At 47.2% G+C, this 13,132-nt stretch overlaps 1 protein-coding gene across 2 annotated transcripts; it reads right to left on the bottom strand.

Moving 5' to 3' along the window:
- Window positions 1–1,024: 1,024 nt before the first annotated feature.
- On the bottom strand, window positions 1,025–12,921 carry Bag1 (BCL2-associated athanogene 1). Of its 2 annotated transcripts, none has more exons than NM_009736.3 (7): window positions 12,349–12,921; window positions 10,796–10,924; window positions 8,252–8,334; window positions 6,152–6,265; window positions 3,704–3,811; window positions 1,759–1,821; window positions 1,025–1,303 (listed from the first exon to the last, which is right to left on the bottom strand). In NM_009736.3, the coding sequence occupies exons 1-7, from the start codon at window positions 12,827–12,829 to the stop codon at window positions 1,214–1,216; spliced, it is 1,068 nt and encodes a 355-aa protein (NP_033866.4). In that variant the 5' UTR covers window positions 12,830–12,921; the 3' UTR covers window positions 1,025–1,213. Both variants share the same exon structure in this region, with proteins under 2 accessions (NP_033866.4, NP_001165210.1).
- Between the last annotated feature and the right edge of the window lie 211 nt (window positions 12,922–13,132).

The following is a 13,132-nucleotide window of genomic DNA, read 5'->3' on the forward strand; positions in this document are numbered from 1 at the left end:
TGTGAGTTCCAGGACGGCCAGGGCTACATTGAGAAATCCTGTCTCAAAAAACCAAAAACCAAAACAAACTAGCACCTTACAGCCAGGCATAGTGGTGCTTGCCTTTAACCCCAGTACTTGGGAATCATAGGCAGGTGGGTCTCAGGTCTACACAGTGAATTTCAGGACAGCCAGAACTACACAGGGGAAAACATGTCACCTTGAAACCAAAGCCTGTGGCTGGAGAAAAGCAGAGGAGGAGGAGGGGGAGCAGCAGTGGAGGAGGAGGGGGAGCAGTGGAGGATGGGGAGGAGCAGTGGAGGAGGAGGGGGAGCAGTGGAGGAGGAGGGGGAGCAGTGGAGGATGGGGAGGAGCAGTGGAGGAGGGGGAGGAGCAGTGGAGGAGGAGGAGCAGCAGTGGAGGAGGAGGAGCAGCAGTGGAGGATGAGGGGGAGCAGCAGTGGAGGAGGAGGAGCAGCAGTGGAGGATGAGGGGGAGCAGCAGTGGAGGAGGAGGGGGAGCAGCAGTGGAGGAGGAGGGGGAGCAGTGGAGGATGGGGAGGAGCAGTGGAGGAGGGGGAGGAGCAGTGGAGGAGGAGGGGGAGCAGTGGAGGATGGGGAGGAGCAGTGGAGGAGGGGGAGGAGCAGTGGAGGAGGATGGGGAGGAGCAGTGGAGGATGGGGAGGAGCAGTGGAGGAGGAGGGGGGGCAGCAGTGGAGGAGGATAGGGAGGAGCAGTGGAGGATGAGGACAAGGTCTTTAAACCAACATGCTGCCAGATGTTCTGGAATCAGGTCATAGCAAGACAGCAAGGTACTCTGGACTGTCCAGCTGCCAAACTTTATCCAACATTCCTTTATCCTGAACTCCACCTCCTGGTGGTTCTGATCTTCTATCTACAAACTGAGGGTCACAGGTCATGAGTCTGAAGATGAGGGTGCCCTACAAACCTGGGAGGAGCTCCAGAGGAACTAGAGCTGGCAGCACATACGCAGGGAGGCCTCTCCTAGAAAGGCAGCTGCTGGACGGCACCACCACAGAGCCAACATGAGAAAACACAAGTCTAATTCAGGTTGCAAAGACAGGACTTTTTCATTGAGAACCGACGGAGGAGCAGGGAAATTGACATTTGGCTAGTTGCCCCTGGCAGCCATGGAGAAACAGGCGACTTCTGTTCCAGAGAGGGCAGGGCTGTAAAGCTGCTCTTCAGGCCAGTACAGCCACTCTCCACTGCACTTCATTCAGCCAGGGCCAAGTTTGTAGACTGCAGCCGCTCTGTCTCTTGGCAGATGTATTGCTCCACTGTGTCACACTCTGCTAAGAACACCTGCAGGACAGACACAGGCAGTGACATTCAGGGCCCTCCTGGGACAAGCCAGCCATTGCTCAGACAAGGTTCTTTGTTTAGCCACTCTGGAGGACCTGGAGATTAGACTCTAAACAGCCTGTGCACGGACGGTCATGGGCTCCCAGCCTGGACGCCAAGCTTCATGAGAGGAAGCGAGAGTCAAAGGCCCGTGGTTTGAGGATGATTTAGGGCAAAAACCCTGTAAAGGGGAACTGGACACAACAATGGCCCTTGTCAGCCCTATCTGCTCTCCAGTGGACGTGTCCAAACTGATTAACACGGAGACAAGAATCCCCTTCTTTGGGTTCATGCTAATAAATAACAACAGACCATGTGTCTTATCGGAGTTCTACACTACCCTGTTTTGCACAAATAAGCACACATACCAACACACTAACGTGTTATAGCTTGTCATGTAGTACCATGTGACTCACCTGAACCTTTTTCACCAAATTCTTCCTTTTTAGCCTGCTGTCTTTAAATTGTTCTGGTAGGACCTATGAAAGAAATAGATGGCACCAAACAGCTAATATCAGCAGTGACAATGACATGAGACATGGGAGATACACACATGACACCAAGCAGGTCAGCAATATGAGTAGGATGTGCATTTTCAGGCATCATTTCTCTAGATCTGCATCCCATGTGGCTCTGTTCATGGCTCTTGTCCCTATGTCTGCTACTCTCCTTGGCTGCAATGTCTAGACTGTGACCTGATCTGAATCAGAGATTTTGTATTTTACTCTTTCTTACATATAAATGCTACTATGCCGGGAAAAGTACTTTCTGTTATTCTGGTTTGGTTTTTCTTTTCTTTTCTTGATTTTTCTAGACAGGGTTTCTCTGTGTAGCCCTGGCTGTCCTGAAACTCTGTAGACAAGGCTGACCTCAAACTCTGAAATCTACCTGCCTCTGCCTCCCAAGTACTGGGATTAAAGGTGTGCGTCACCACTGCCCGGCTCGTTTTTCTTTTTTAATTCCAAGTCCAGAGAAATTCACTCTCAAGAATGAAGTATCAGGCCACTGACACCCTTACTATCTTAAGTTAAAGAAAATTTGGGTCAGTGAGTCAACAGCCTCCCAAGATCTGGGTGTAGTTGAAGTCTGTAGGAAAAACTAGCTCAGCTGCAACACCAGCCACTTGAGCCTTAAGAAAACAAAGGCACTCGCACACACACACACACACACACACACACACACACACACACACACACATGCTCTTGTCATACTGGTGGGCTGTAAATGCCTACAGATCAGAAAGTCCACATATACACCCAGAGCCTAGCATGCTACCTGTTTCTTCCCTGTCGTTGTGATAAAACACTATCGATTAGGGGAGGAAGGGGCTTATCTGGCTTACACTTGCAGGTCACAGCCCATGATCACTGAAGCCCGAACAGAAACATGAAGCAGAGGCCTTGGAGGAGCACTGCTGCTCACTCGGGCTCACGCTGAGCTTTCTTCATTTTAAGGCTTATTTATTTATTTGGATTTTTGAGACAGGGTTTCTCTGTATAGCCCAGGCTGTCCTGGAACTCACTCTGTAGACCAGGCTGGCCTCAGAAATCAGCCTGCCTCTGCCTCCCGAGTGCTGAGATTAAAGGCGTGTGCCACCACACCCGGCGGAAGGCTTATTTATTTTATGGGTGTTTTGCCTGCATGTATATCTATACCACACGCCTGCCTGGGACTTGAGGAGGCCTGAAGAGGACACTGGATCCCCTGGAACTCGGCTTAGAGAGGGTTGCAAGGTACTGTAGATTCTGGGAATCAAATCCAAGTTCTCTGGAAGAGCAACTGGTACTTGTAACCACTGAACCATTTCCCTGGCTCCAAGCTGGCTTTCTTATACAGCCCAGGACCACCTGCCTGGGGCAGATGCAGCTCATAATGGACTCTATCAATTACCAAACCCATCTTGCCCCAGTGTGCCTATAGGTCACGCTCATCTGGGTAATCCCTCAGCTGAGACGTATTTCTTAGGTGCCTCTAGGCTGTGTTAAGATGACAGTTAAAGCTAACTAAGACACACAGTACCTGGCCCATAACAGTAGATGTTTGACATCCCCGAGCAACAGATTTTCCCAGGTAACACAAGTGTAATACTGACAGAACGAAATAGACTGAAATACTGCCACTAAAGAGAAGTACCTCTGGGGTTAGAGAGGTGGCTCAGTGGTTAAGAGCACTGATCGCTCTTCCAGAGGTCCTAAGTTCAATTCCCAGCAACCACATAGTGGCTCACAGCCATCTGTAATGGGGTCTGGTGCTCTCTTCTGGCCTGCAGGCATACATGCAGGCAGAACGCTGTATATATAAATAAATAAAACGTTAAAAGTAAATAAAAAGGCTAGTACCTCTATATGAATGTTTACTTACCATTGTGTCAATCTCCTCCAAGATCTTCATGAATTGCTCAATTGTTGCTTTTACTTTCCTATCAAGTTTGCAGAGAGCCTCCGCTTGCAATTCCTTAGCCAGAAAACCCTGAGAAGGAATAAGGCACTATTGCAAGTGTTTGAGACTCATGGAAAACCATGCCAATAGACTGGTGAAGCAACCCAGAGTTCACCACTGATCTAAGAAGCCCGGCTAGATCTCAGACCTTCATCCCCTGGGAAAATTAGAAATGCTTGCCTTGGCCAGACTAAGAATACTACCAGGGTGTGGACTGTTCTTTCTCTCACAGTCCACTGAGGCATGAATGCCCCCTGAGGAACTATGGTGCAGCCTTCAACACAGGTGCATACATGCACATAAGAAGCAGACATTAAGAGAACAGACTGAAAAGCTGGGCACAGTGCATCAAGGGTTGGCGTGAGGTGTCTTTGCCAAACACTGTGTGGTGGTTTGAATAAAAATGGCCCCCATATATTTGTATGCTTGGTCACTAGGGAGTAGTGCTACTTGACAAGGATTAGGAGGTGTGGCCTTGTGGGAGGAAATGTGTCACTGGGGGTGGGCTTTGGGGTTTTAAAAGCCCAAGCCAGGCCCAGTGTCTCTCTCTAAGTGTTGCCTGTGGATTGAAATGAAGAATTCTCAGCTACCTCTCCAGCACAAAGTCTGCCTGCATGCCACCATGCTTCCTGCCATGATGATAATGGACTAATTAAACCTCTGAACTTTAAGCCAGCCACAAATAAACGCTTTCTTCTTTTAAGAGTTGCTGTGGTCACGGCGCCTCTTCACTGACTAAGACTCTGCCTTATTTTTTGAGACAGGGTCTTTTACTGAATCTGGAGCTTGCCCAATTTGGCTAGACTGTTTGGGCAGTGAGCAGCTGGGATCCAGCCCTCTTCTCTTTGCCTCCCCCACACTGGGATTATACAGTGTGCCATCATGCCCAGTTTCTGCATGGATGCTGGGAATCTGAACCCAGGTCCTGATGCTGTGTGGCAAGCACTTTATCAGCTAAGCTACATTCCCAACTTTGGCTTAAGATCTTAAAGCAAGTTCCTTAAACTTGCCACGTCTCACTGATCTCAGATTATGGGATGCTGACCGGCAGATGTGTAGATGCTCACATAACTCATGGCACAGATAGATACACAAGATAACAGAGGATGGCGGTATTATTGTGGCTTTGGTTTTGAGACAGGATCTCTAACTCACTGCATAGTCAATGCTGCCCTTAAACTGATCCCGTCTCTTGCTCTGAGAAAAGCTGTGATTACGGTGTACAAGCCCACACCTGGTTGAGGTAGCACTTACTGTCATTAAACCACCCTGCTGTTCATTTGCATTTCTTTGCCTAGTGATCAGTTAGCGGGTGGCTGAGTTGAAAAGCAGGAATTTCTGAAGATGGCTATCAAACCAGAGTGACAAAGGCATATTTGTAAACACACAGCAAGAAGTTCGAACATTACTCAGAAATCCAAACTCAGTTCTATCAAAGACAATCACAACTACTCAAAAAGGACTCCTGTCTAAGGGCACTCAAAGCAGCAGCACAGTAAGAGAAAAAAATCAGGTAAAACAGAGAACAGAGACTAAGGTAGGTAAACCATGATATATTCACATGCAGGAAAATATGACCATTTTCAACAACACAGGAAAATGTTAATTTTTAGCCAGTAAAAGAACAATTTACCAAATGTATAGCATATTATATTTTAACTAAATAAGGTGAAAAATACTTTTCAGAGTAATAGCATCTCTGGGTCAGACATACAGACCTGCACACAAGAAGCACAGTAAGAGCCGGGCGTGGTGGTGCACGCCTTTAATCCCAGCACTTGGGAGGCAGAGGCAGGCGGATTTCTGAGTTCAAGGCCAGCCTGGTCTACAGAGTGAGTTCCAGGACAGCCAGGGCTACACAGAGAAACCCTGTCTTGAAAAACCAAAAAAACAAAAAAACAAAAACCAAACAAACAAAAACCAAAAAAACGAACAAACAAACAAAACAACAACAACAACAAAAGCAGCACAGTGAGAGCAGAGCTGAGCTTAGGACGTGAAAGGCCTCGGCTTGAATCTATCTATACGCACATATAAAACTTTTGTGTAAGCATCACAAACTAATTTTATAATTACAACACAAAACAGGACTGGAGAGATGGCTCGGAGATTAAGAAGGTGTACTGTTCTACTAGCCGACCTGCGTTCTGCTCCCAGCATCTAGAGGCTCACCACCTCACATCACCCCAGCTCTGGGGGGTGTGGGGGGTGTCTTCCTGGCCACCAGCACTCACATCCACCTACTCCAACACAGACCCAGGCAGACTCACACATAATTAATATATAATTTAAAAATGAAATAAATTATTTTTTAAAAAGCCAACCAGGCAACAATACCATACCACTCTATCCACAGAATAGAGAAGTCACCTGCTGGATGCCAGAAAGCTCTTTATTCAATTCTTGCAGGTGGTTAGCTATCTTCTCTGCAGATACCTCCAAATCTTTCAGCTTCTTTAACTCAACCTCTTCTTCTGGATTGCTCTAACATAAAGAATAAAACGAGGTCAGTAATTGCTCACCTAAAACAACTGAGCCAACCTCTTGTGCTTCTTGGAAAGCAAGTCAAAGGGTTAGACAACAGGATTCCTATCCATAAAGCCCAGCCCAGGGAGAAGGAAGGCCAAGCGAGCATCCTAGTGAGACTCCTGAGGACTCATGCTCAGAGAATGGAGCTAATCCAAGTGTCAGCCTCAGCCTCAGCCCGGTGCTGACCCCAACCCCAGCAGCTAGATTAGAATGTAGCAAGGACCAGAGGAAACTCACTGCTCTTCCACAGGACCTGGGTTCAGCTTCCGGCACCCACACAGTGGCTTGCAATGTTTTGTAACTTCAGTTCAAGCATATCCTGTCCTTCTATGGCCTCCCGGGGCATCAGGCAAGCACACGGTGCACTCATACCAACACAGGCAGCATCCCAGTATACCCCAAATAGGATAAATACATCTTTAAAAAAGTACAGTGTAACCAGGTTCAAGTGAACACCACGAAGGCATCCAGAATGAGAAGACAGACAGAATTCTATCCCACAGCTTCCTAAATGTTGAGATCACAGATAATGTGCTACCACACCCAGCAGCATGACATTTGTTTTTCCAGAGAGGCAGAGTCTCAAATAGCACAGGGTGCCCACAAGCTTACTATGTAATGGGAGGACGATCCTGAATTCCTGATCCAGCTGCCTCTATCTTCCCCAGGCTTGGCTCATGACTAAATTCTTTTAAATGGAAATGTCACCCTCCAGCTGAATTCTACTCTTTAACAGGATAGCGATGACGGCAACACTCTTCCTGAACGCTCCTTGTATGCCAGGTACTGTGCTTGCACGTTACCTGTGTTACTTCTCTTTTAAGCTAAGAGGCAGGAACTGTTTTATAGACAAAAACACTGGGCCTCAATGCCCAAACAGGGGGAAGGGACTAGAATTCAGCTGTGGACTCTCTGATCCTAAACAGTACCAACAGAAATGACTACAGCTTCATCAAACTGAGACCACAGGTACTGCCTGCTCCTGACCCTTCAGCGAGACATTTATAACATCGTCATTTAGTCCTTTCTCTCACCCACAGCTGGCGGTCAGCGCCAGCAGCTTCCTGCTTGGTTACACTCCCCTAAACTGTCCATTCTTGTTTGTGGCCAATCGCAGACCCAGCCTCCTTGAGGCTCCGAGATCAGACTCTCACTGCTCCCAGCTAGCCTATTCCTACCTGCAATCCCCTCAGCCGCCTCACTGAGTAAGAATCCTTCTCAAGTTCAGCAGTGCCACTGTGTCACAATGCAGGGCTGGGCACAGTGGCCATCACCTCAGGGGCCACGGCCTCGCCTGTTATCAGCTAACTCTTTTTCTTGCCCCCTTACTTCTTCAGTCTGAACCTTTCCACCCAGAGAGGGTTTTCTTCTTTTAGATTTTAGTAAAAGAAATGCTCCTCGAACTTGAACAAGATATCTATACTTTTAACCTAAAGCACTCTTGAAAATTCTAAGTAATGCCTGTTTCTGGCACATTTTAACTAGAAGGAAGAGCCACCAAATACAGAAGCCATACCACTCAGACAGCATAGTGGTTCCTAACTCCTAGCGAGAAAGTCTACACAACAGAATAAAAACGTGCAAATGATGCATAGACCAAACTGGTAACCTCCTCAGACCTTATGTAATGAGGAAGGTCGCCAATGCTGAATCTGGGTAATCTGGTCTTCATTACAGAAACACGCATTGAAGACTTCAGTTGGGGGCTGGAGAGATGGCTCAGTGGGTAAGAGCACTGACTGCTCTTCCAGAGGTCCTGAGTTCAATTCCCAGCAACCACATGGTGCCTCACAACCATCTGTAATGGGATCTGATGCCCTCTTCCAGTGTGTCTGAAGACAGCTACAGTGTACTCACATACATAAAATAAATAAATCTTTAACAACAAAAAAGGCTTTAGTCATTCAATTATGAAGAGCTTTGATGGAAAAAGCAACTTACCTTTTCACCAATTAACATGACTCGGCAACCATTTTGCATTCCAAGTGCTGACAACGGTGTTTCCATTTCTTTCAGAGATTTTCCTGAAAAAAAAAAGGGGGGGTGGGGTGGGGAAGAGAATACATGACAAATTGTAACATCTGTACAAGACTGAAAATAGAGCAGCCAATGCACAAGAAAGAGGTGGGATTAAAGCCTCACCTCTGCGGTGCTGCTATTGGCTGTGGGAAGAGTCAATTATCTTTCAGGGTGTATCTCCTGACAGGTCTGCCTCCCTCTAGGACACACCCTGCATCTGAGAGTATTTGGACAACACAAACTGGACTCAAATGGAGGAGGGGAGACGTAAGCCGGGAAGTGAATACGATCAAATACCTTGTGTGAAATTTTCATAAAATGAATATAAATATTCAGAGACAGAAACACAAATCTAATCTAAAAGGGGACTGGAGAGATGGCTCAATGGTTAGGAACAGTGGCTGCTCTTCCAGACAACCCAGAAAACGGGGCATGATGAGGCGCACCTACTCTGAGCACTCAGGAGGCAGAGGCATGCACATCTCTTTGAGTTCAAGCCTAGAATGGTCTGCAGACAGAGACTAAGTTCCAGGCCAGAGAAAAACCATAGAATAAGACTGTGTTTCAAAACCAACAAGCCATTTTCATGTTTGCTCACAAGAAAAGGGTATATTTGATACTGGTGGCACACACCTTCAATCTTAGCACTCAGGAAGCAGAGGCAGAGGCAGTCGGATCTGAGCTCAAAGCCAGCCTGGTCTATAGAATTAGTTCAAGGACAGCCAAGACTACACAGAGCATCCCTGTCTTGAAAAACCAAAACCAAAACCAAAGGGGGGGGGGGAAGGCAAAACAAAACAAAACAAAAAGATAAATGAAATGTTTTTTTGTTTTGTTTTGTTTTTTTGGAAACTGTCTTTATATGACAATGTCATCTCTAGATATTTATCCTAGGCAAATAACTGAAAATGCTCCTACATAATAGTTAATAAAAATAGTCTTCAGGAACAAAAAATTAATATAGTTCACATAACAGATAAATGTCTTTAAAACATGTTACTACTGTTTTATAGATATGGGTATTTTGCCTGAAAGCATGTTTGTGCATCAGGTGTGTGCCTGGTGCTGGTGGAGATCAGATACCCTGGAGCTGGAGTTACTGACTGGTTTAGAGCCTCCGTGTGGGCACTGGGAACTGGACCCGGGTCCTTTGGATGAGGAGCCAGTGCTCACAACTACAGGAAACATCTCTCTAGCCCCTAAAGCTTTCATTTTAAATTTATTTTAATTATATATGTGTGTATGATGTTATTTCTCCAGCCCTAACATAATTTCTGTATAATAAAAGATTTTGTAGTCATGAAAGCTCCTTCTTTCCCTCAGGATACTTCAACGAATGCTGGCAAACTCAATGTTATAAAAAGAAAAATGTGAAACACTGGGCTGAGGCTAGAGCTTAGTGGTTTGTTCTTGCCTAGCATGTTTGATTGACCTGCAGTACCATTAAAAAAATGAATAAGGAGCTTTATCCAGGGGAACATTTTCTTCTTTGGCCTTTCTACTGTGAAACTTGAGCTTCTTTTCTTTCCTTTCTCCTTCCTTCTCCTTTCCTCCCATGCTTCCCCACTTCCTTTTCTCTGACAGAGCATGACTACTGCACCCAGTTGGCATGGAGCTGGCATGGCAGACTAACTGCACCCAGTTGGCATGGAGCTGGTCTTAGTTTCCAGAGTACTGGGCTTATGGGTGTGTGCTGCCATTCTCAATTTTGAAAGATAAAATTAAAACTCAGACATTAAATGTTTTAAAAAGAAAAAGACATAGGGCTTGACAGTGTATATTACATAGCCAGTTCCAAGACAGCTTGGGCTGTAACAGACCACCACTCTCCCACCCAGGGGAAAAAAGGCAAAGATCTCTCTCTCTGTCAATCTAAATCTTAGCAATTCTGTCTGTCATTATGTTACTTCAAATCCAGATATTTTCAAAGTCTAGTGTAGACTGGTCCCTTAATATTTGTTAAATAAAGAAATGAAAGAAAATGGTTCTGGCTTGAAAACTGAAAGATGGGGGCTGGAAAACTGGCTCCGTGGTTAAGAGCACTTGTTCTTGCAGAGGATCTGGGTGCAGGTTCCAGCACTCACATGGTGACACACAGCCCTCTATTAACTCCAATTCCAGAGGAGTTGACATCTTCTCCTGACCTTCGGGGACACTGCACACACACACGCGGTACACAAACACATAAGCAGGCAACACATCCATCCACACACAGAAAACTCAAAAGTCAGGGAAGACCAGGCAGTTTTAAAATCTGCCCTTGCCGGGAAGGGACTTTAATCCCGGCACTCAGGCGCCTGATGCGCAGGAGGATCCCTGTGAGTTCAAGGCCAGCCTGGTCTATATAGTGAGTTCTAGGACAGCCAGGGCTACACAGAGGGACCTTGTCATGAAGAAAAAAAAACCCTAGTAAATAAAGTAAATCTTTTAGCCATAAGTACTCAAAGATGAATGAAAACCACTTACCCTTAAATATGAGCTTCTGAAAAGGTAGTGGAACTCCTGTGGCCTCTTCAACAAGCTGAGCCAAGTCTTGGACAACTGGCTCACTGTTACCTTGCTGTGGGGTAACAAGAAGGTCATACCTCTCATTGCCTGGAGAAAGAAAAGCATTCAATGAGCATTCATCAACCTAACTCTAAGCTGATGTTTTCTTATGGAGCTGAGATTGAATTCAGCTAGGTAGAAGATGCTGGTCACACGTTCAGAAGCTTATAATGGGAACGGGCATGTTCTGCTGAGAAGGCCTGACTCTGGAGAGGAGAGCTCGGTTGTGCTGGGAATCCAGGGGTTGTCAGGCTGCTCAGGGTAGGGTCACACTTGCATCTATCCATACGCTACCCATTACAAAGCTTGTCTTGAGGATTTGTTTCCTCTAACATAAAAAAAAAAAAACTATTTTAACGATGGCTGATATCTTAAGCAATTATACAGAATAAACGGTACAAGACTTGTTCTATGCACTATCTCAAAACCTCAGGACACCATTAGAAAACAGCTATCAGTCTAATTAAGACTCGCTCGGGGAAACCTTCAACTGCTGACTCAGAATTTGACCTTGCATCCAGCTTTGCATCAAAGCCCACACTTTTCTATCACAAGTTGCCTGCCTCATGTGTGGCATGGCTGTCCTATTGTCTCTATGGCATTGGTCTTGTTTTCCCTGATGTCACCAGCAAGGGACTGTTTTCCTCCAAGTCTTTCATACTGGGTACACCTATGTACACCATAGTTAATGGTTAGTTAGCAAAGACAAACAAACGAAACCAATCCAACAACAGAGAGGTTTTTTCTTTTGTTTTAAAACAGGTACTCAATCTTTTCTAAGTAAGTGGAGTTCAAATCCACCTTTAGATTGCGCTCCCAACCAGTCAAGAGTCAGAAGGAGTCCTAGTTCCTATTTGTGCCTCACAGATCAGACATCAAGAGGCCTTTGGGGGGGTGGGGGTGGGGATTCATCTCAAAGTTTCATAAAACTGCTGGATATAGAGCCATGGTTTAGGTAGCAAAGTTTGTTGTTAGTCTTTCCTAACTGATTCTAAGGAAATGTCATGGCTTCAGCTTTCTCGTGTACTTCCCAAGGTTTTTAGTTCTGTGTTGATGTAACCAGATGTCCAGAAAGTAACTCTTGGACTCACGGCCCATTGAACCTGCGGTTCTATGACATCCAACAAAAACACTACTCAGTAAATAAGGAACAGCGGGATCACGCACCAAGTTCGTACTCTTTACACTGGTGGATGTCCAGAACCACGGAAGTTCTACACACAAGAAGGCCTAATATAAGCCTGACACAAAGACCCACGATTACTAGCGTTACACACTCAACTTTGCTTCCAAATAGAGGATCCAATAAGTGTCCAGGGACCGGCCACAGGGAAAGATGTCCTGACACCAGCCCTAAGCAAAAACATCCCCAAATATATATAGCCAAGAACCCATGTTTCTTTCTCCCAAGACTACATGTGGCCAAACCCACATATCCCAACCCGATCTACGGAACCCTCCTTGGCGCTCACTGTGGGTGACGATCACGCTGAGTCTGGGTGTTTCCATTTCCTCCGTCTGGACCATCTCCTCGGTCTTGGCCATGTTGTCGGTCTGGGTCACCTCTTCTGCCACAGTTACTTCCTCGGTTTGGGTCGCCTCCTCGATCTTGGTCACCTCCTCTACCTGGGTCCCGGTCACGTTCTTGCTACGGGTCACTTTCTTACTTCTAGTCAACTCCCTGCTGCTGCTCCCTACCTTCTCGCTCTGAGAAGAGCGGGGCCGGACTTTCTTCTTCACCCGCGGCTTGCAGGCGCCGGCGGCGGCGCCCCTGGTGGATCGGTCATGCCCGCTGGCTGCACTGCGCACAGAGGAACGCTGAGAGGGAGGCAAGCCCCGCTCGGCCCGGGACTCCGACTGGCGCGGCTCCCGGGCAGGCCGAGGGGCGCGCAGCCTGGGTCCCAGCGGCTCCCGGTCGCCTCGCGGTCGCCGCGCGGCGCTGCGACCCGCCAGGCCGCGTTTGTTCACAGCGCAGCGGTGGCTACCGGGCGCGCAGCCTTGCAACCCCGCCCCACTACTCACCAGTTCCGCCCCATCTACTCGCCACGCCCTCGGAACTGACCCTGCTTCAGGCCCCGCCCTATCCGCCCAGCCGCGTCTAAGCCCCACCCACTCCGCCAAGGCACCGCCCTATCCCTCCTCATAAGCCCCTCCTTCAGAAGTCTTTCCACCTCTCCCAGAGCTCCGCGCTCCTTCTCCGGAAGGAGGAGCTGAAAACACGGAAAAGGGATCGGGAGACTCGGGCGAGCACTCTGC

The sequence above is a fragment of the Mus musculus genome, chromosome 4 (genome assembly GCF_000001635.26).
Source record: "Mus musculus strain C57BL/6J chromosome 4, GRCm38.p6 C57BL/6J".
Classification (NCBI taxonomy): domain Eukaryota; kingdom Metazoa; phylum Chordata; class Mammalia; order Rodentia; family Muridae; genus Mus; species Mus musculus.